Here is a 6149-nt window from a genome sequence, read left to right as displayed (position 1 = left end):
CTTTCCGTTCTTTCTAAACCCACAAAACCATCTCATCCCGCCACCCTCCATCCTCCGTTCCGCCAATAACCACCCGAAGACCAAGAAGATTCTGCAGTTCCAGCGCTCGAGACAAATAATTACTACCGTCTTTTCCAAAAGAGAACAAGACAACAATGAGTACGCTGCACGGGTTGATCCCTATGTGACATGCGGGTATCCTATTTTAAGGGGTGTCTAGGAATTGATTTGCAAGCCAGGATACATATCCGCCACAGCGAAGTGCCTGGCTTACGTCGTTTGCATCACAAGACAGTCATGAGGTGCGAGTACCGTTTGCATTGGAGTGAAGTGTACTCTCCATAATTGGTGCTCTTGGAAGTATACCTACGGGATGAAGCTGATATATTATCTGTTTTATTTGATAATGGATAAAATCACGGTGACTTTGTAGTCTACTCCATCGAGAAGTCCTCTCAAGAGATAGGGCGGTCTTATGAAGGCACATCGGATTTTGACGGTGTAAGAGTTGCTGCATGGATAGCGCTGTCCATCTCAATTCCACTTTCAGAAGCTCGGAAGGTTTGCGACATGCTATCTAGAATTCTTTATCGCTCTTGTCGTGGGATTGATTGGCTTCAAAGAGATTGAATTCTTCCTCTTGAGTTAGACAGGTTGCTCAGGCAGGAGGCTATCTTGTCTGCTCCCCTCTTGGAGCCTATACACAGGATGAGGACGACCTTAGAATACAGAGGGAAATGGTTGTCCTTGAGGAATGCATATGTTGGAGAATAGCTGTAAAAAAGGAATCAAACCGTCATTTGGTAGAAACCTCTGACCAGTGGTTGTCACAAGGAGCGAACGCCTGTTACTCGGCCTCCAGCATGGATGATGCGCTAAGCTGGAAGGTACATGGCTGTTTACAAAAAAATTGCAGAGAAATACCCCTCCTTCAGACAGAGAGGAGGTGAGAGGCCCTGTTATCCATTCTCCAATTCGCTCCGAGGAAGGAGGTGGGGGGACAAGCTGTTGTTCTGGGTTTTGTGGGAGTACCTTGAACAATGGGGACATGTATAGTGGAAGGCGGTACAACTCGGGCACATACGATCATAAAAAGCGTGTGTCATACAACACCAAATGTGTTGAGGGCTTTTCTTTCTCATTTGACACTTGTAATATCTGAATACATTGTTTTCTAAGTTGAATCTGGGGCCCACTGTATTCAAATATTTGACTCTTGGGGTGGTCAACTACCGCCTGATATGGGGGAGTGCTGGTCAAAACCCTATATTAGAAGAGTTGAGGTAGAAGAAGATGGTGATATTGGCATCAGAGCTAAGAAGGAGGGTTTAGGGATCCAAGCAGCTGGATCGGATAGCTTCAGGGCTGACTTATGCTGGAATGGGATGCAGGGGTCCACAAGGAAAGAGATATTTTATACCATCTAGACCCACAACAGTCGTCTAGGCCCTCTCAGTCATTGGTATTCCATATTCGACCACCATTGCACAAGACCCCTTGCATGGCCACCTTTTGATAGGCCATCATCAAAACCCGTGGCTCCCCTCTTATTTTCATGCAAGCCTCCACAACCTGATTTTCGAGGATCATCGTTTTTTTTTACGTGATTTTAATTCTTCACTTTTTTTCTCTTTTTCTTGATTCTAGGTACCATTTTCAACTAGACTTGCCTATTTTCGTTCAGTTTATTTATTTATTCATTTATTGCTATTATTATTATTATTATTATTATTATTATTATTATTATTTTCATTTTTTGTTTTCATTCTTGTTTTTATTTTTATTTCCTATCCTTGACTTTAGATATTTTCCATTCTTTAATAAATTTGGTAGCCACATTCCTTCTCGACCAATATCTTTCATAAATCCTCTTTGATTTTTAATGATTTTCTAATTTTCACGTTTAATAAGCCAAGATTTAATTTTGTGATTCCAATTAATGGAATTTACGAAATTAATTCATTGTTAAAATAAATTGGGTTTTGGTGGGAGCCCCACATGTGATTTTATAATTGATTGATTTGATTGTTATGCATGATCGATCTATTATGTTTTAAGACATACATGATATTGTTCCTTAATTATGCACTAACCCTCTCTCTTGATAGCGCATGGTAGCTCGTTACCCAAGTACGTACCCACTTTCACTCAGATCAGTGTCTAAGCATTTTCTGGTTCTCACGTGTGCATGTTTTATTCTAAGTATTCATTGATTCACTCATCCATTGTCATGATTACTTCATCTTATTAGTAGAGACCCGGTTTTAGGGATTTAGAGGGGTGCTACGGTCTTTACCGTACCTTCCCAATAAGTAACCTGATCTCCGAGCCCGACCTGATTTTTCACAGACTACCTTTTCCAAAATAAGGAGTCGCACTTAGGGTCTTTTTTCTTATTTTGTTTACCCTTTTAAAAATAAAACAAAAATAAATGGCAACTCCAAGTGATTTTCCAATAAACAAAGTCATTTTTAAAATAAGAATTGAGTTCGTCATCGAGTAGAAAACGCATGAGCCAAAATATGGGGTCCACACAAATATATTTTCGTGTTTTTTTATTTTAAATAATAAAAATTTATTATAAAAAACCATGCTAAGCAAATTCTTAAATTTCCGAAAAAACAAAAAACATATAAGATTACCAAGAAAATTTTTTATGGGACTTCTAAGTTTTCAATGAAGAACCAGATTGAGACTTCAATTAAAAAATAGAATCTTAATTGACAATTATAACTTTAATTTAAAAACGAAGCATCAATTGATAATTATGACTTCAATTCAAAAACCGAAGTCTTAATTAATAAATATACCTTTAGTTCAAAAATAAAGTCTCAATTGTAATGAGATCTTAACTATATGTTTTAAAAAATATATCTTTTTGAGATGCTCGTATGCGGCACTTAAGAGACCAATATAAATTTTATAAAGTAGTTAGATATGGGACATTTTGGCCCAAAACTCCAGCAAGTAGCACCTCTGTTTTGTGCTGGGTACTGGACCAGACGACAGTGGTCAAAGCTGACTGTGACCTGGGCCCACAGGCTAATTTTAAGCAGCACTCGTGACCAGCGCTTCCAGCGTGCTGGGTCAGACGAGGCAGCGGTGGTGAAAGTGGGCTGTGAGCTGGGCCCACAAACCAATTTTGTGAAAATCCAGAACGTGAAAATCGGTGACGTGGCACCGACATGTTCCAAACCGTCGACGTTTTCATCACTGAATTTTCCAGCATTTCAGCCATAATTTCCAAGTACATGTACAAGTTTTTAGGTAAATTAATTGTCGAACATGTGAGAGTATAAGTTTTGGAGCAAATGAGTTGTACAACATGTCAGAGCCTCAGTGGAAGGGAAGAGGGTTTATATATTCAAATATTACTTATATTTATTTTCTTAATTTATTAAACTTAAAAATTAGATATTATTTAAAATTTTCTAATAAATTTTTTATTTATTATTTAATTATTTAAATTAATTTTTATTTATTTTTTTAAATTATAGAATTAAAACTTTTTATTTAAATATTGTTTAATAAATTTAAAATTTATTTTAAATTATCAAATTTATAGTTAAACATAAATATTTAAAGTATTATAAATACATAAAATATAATAGATTTATTAGAAAAAAATAAATTATTGATGTGAAATCATGATTATAAAATATGCTATTATGTAGCAAATAAGATAAAAAAAAGATTTGAAATTAAGGAAAAAAAACTATTTTGCCTTAATATTTGAAGTTAAAAAAAAAACCTGTAATATTGTTATTTAATTACTGATATGTGTTTGAATGTCTATCTCCTTAATTTATTAAGCCTAAAAGAAGTTATTTGTTTTCTCAATTCAATATCTGTGTAATCTTAAAAGAGACTACAAAAAAGTATTAAAGTATTTGATACAAATGATAACTCAAGTCCTATGAGCTTAAGTATTTAGATTATATTAAGGTGGTGTTTATTTTTTTACTTAATTCTAAATAGAAATTTAATGTTTAATAGTGTTAAATATTAGATTGTTTATTTTTATAGTATTTTATTTCTATTAAGTATTAAAAAGTAAAGAAAAATCAATATGTTATTTTTTCTATTTAGAAAAAACTAAATATTTTGATTTTTTTCTATTCAATAAAAAATTTATAATAAGTTATAAAAAAGTAGAAAAATAAATAACTTAAATTGTGAAAACAATTTGCTTTCAATAATAAACAAAAGGGTATTAGAGTACACTAGCTATCTAGATAATAAACTCAAGTCCTACGAGCTTAAATATTTAGGTTTTGCCTCATCGTTGAATTTTATCTCAGAATTTCCCATGATTCTTGCAATATAACCTGAATAGTGCAGATGTGAAGACATGTATGGCCCAGTAACTTTTGCTATTTGTAGTCCTTAATTATATAATTAGAATAAAAATGCGTTACATTAATCAAATATTAACTAGGGAGTATGACATTACACAAAAGTACGTGGGGAGGGACGTAACTTGATATAAAACTGATGAAATCTCAGATGCTCATTTATATCATGGCTTCTCCAATGAGGCCCATTTCAAAAGGAAAATCAAAATTCCCACCTCCATTGGTATCTACAGCTGATGCAGTTTCGTCAGCCAAGAGGCTGGCAATAAGCTCCTGATCTTCAATGGTATGGTCAGCGAATAGGCTTTCCCACCATAAAATATCCTGGTTTGGTTGGACCAGTGTGGGTTGCAGCTCACTAGAAGCACTGCCTTGTGTCTCATAAGCATCCACAGCTGTAGTTTTGAATGTGAACCCTGGAAAGAGTTTGCAAGGCTTAGGCTTTATCAGGGTGTTTTGAGAATTGGTTTGGGCTTTATCTTTCCTTTTTTCCTGGATGGGAACCATCTTCTTGAAGCGATGATGGTGCCAGTAATTCTTGACATCATTTGCAGTCCTCCCTGGAAGTCTGCCGGCAATCAAGGACCATCTGGAAAAACATAGCTACAATTTTTTTAAAGTGTTGAATTAAAATGATCTTATTCGAGTTTCTAATTCATGGGGGTATTCTTGTTTGTCACTGGAATATATAACTTTTGGACAAAATGATCCAAGGTCACTGGTCAGGATTCAATCCAAACTTGTATCTCTATCAACCAATCTAACAGTGGCTATACTAAATGTAAAAATAAACTTGCCTGTTTCCCAACAGCTTATGAAGTCTAATCATGAGATCGACTTCATCTGATGCAAATTTTCCTCTCTTAATATTTGGCTTTAAATAGTTGAACCATCTCAATCTACAGCTTTTGCGGCATCTACTCAAACCTGAAAAAGCAACTCTTCCAGTTAGGAATATTTAAGCAGGAAAAAAATCCAAGGAAAAATGTTTGCAGGCTTCCTCTCATATGTGTATATTACCTGCTCGGAGTGGAACCAGATGCCACTTTTCTTCTCCATATTTCTCAACACATTTTCTTAAAAGAATATCTTCTTCCCGAGTCCATCCACCCTTTCTAACTCCCAAACTCTCCATAGCTTTTCCTCAACTCTACATAGAACGTATGCAACTTGTCCAATTAATTTAAACACTCCGTATGTACTTCATATGATTTGCGTGCTTTCATTCCAACCACAGAACTCCAAGTAGTACTAATTCTTAATTGGCATAAGCTGGTTGGTAGTAACAGCCACGTCAGTTTAAACGTGCAGTCATTCTTAAGCCACATAAGCCTTAGTAACAATAGTGTAACAACTACTTCAATTCAAGCGTGTAATTATATATATATATATATATATATATATATATATATATATACACAACTTGGGATGTACTTCATATGACTTACGATGCTTCTATTCCAACCACAAGTCCCTAAGTACGGATTCTCAAGTGACCCAATGTTTTTTTTTTTTTCATTTGATGTGGAATACAAAAGAATTAATTGATTAAAAGATATTAAATAATCATTATATTTGTAAATTTAACCATTCCCTTGATTTTACTTGAAAAATAACATTATTGATATAAATGTCACTTATCATTTCAAGTATTTATATATAGTTTTAAATGCAATAATTGTTTTTACAAAAAACAAAAAGAAGATATTTTTATAAAATGAAAAAAAATTAAGGTTAAATTTATAAATTTAAGTTTTTAATGACCTTCTAATCAAATACTCTAATACAAAGTCA

At 34.2% G+C, this 6149-nt stretch overlaps 1 protein-coding gene across 1 annotated transcript; it reads right to left on the bottom strand.

The window, feature by feature from the left end:
* Positions 1-4514: 4514 nt before the first annotated feature.
* LOC117906791 (transcription factor MYB1-like) lies at positions 4515-5490 on the bottom strand. The gene is made up of 3 exons (XM_034819996.1): positions 5376-5490; positions 5153-5282; positions 4515-4944 (listed from the first exon to the last, which is right to left on the bottom strand). Exons 1-3 carry the CDS (start codon positions 5488-5490, stop codon positions 4515-4517), a joined length of 675 nt encoding a protein of 224 aa, XP_034675887.1.
* Positions 5491-6149: the final 659 nt, after the last annotated feature.

This window comes from Vitis riparia, chromosome 2 (assembly GCF_004353265.1).
Source record: "Vitis riparia cultivar Riparia Gloire de Montpellier isolate 1030 chromosome 2, EGFV_Vit.rip_1.0, whole genome shotgun sequence".
In the NCBI taxonomy this organism is placed as follows: domain Eukaryota; kingdom Viridiplantae; phylum Streptophyta; class Magnoliopsida; order Vitales; family Vitaceae; genus Vitis; species Vitis riparia.
Note: the sequence above shows the minus strand (reverse complement) of the source record. Positions and strands in the feature narration are given on the sequence as shown.

Excerpts from the sequence above, each read along its gene's own strand:
- LOC117906791 (XM_034819996.1), bottom strand. The coding sequence starts at position 5,490 with ATGGAGAGTTTGGGAGTTAGAAAGGGTGGATGGACTCGGGAAGAAGAT. Across the intron at positions 5,283-5,375 it reads TCTGGTTCCACTCCGAGCAG|GTTTGAGTAGATGCCGCAAA; the intron begins GTAATATACACA and ends TTGCTTTTTCAG. Across the intron at positions 4,945-5,152 it reads CATAAGCTGTTGGGAAACAG|ATGGTCCTTGATTGCCGGCA; the intron begins GCAAGTTTATTT and ends ATGTTTTTCCAG.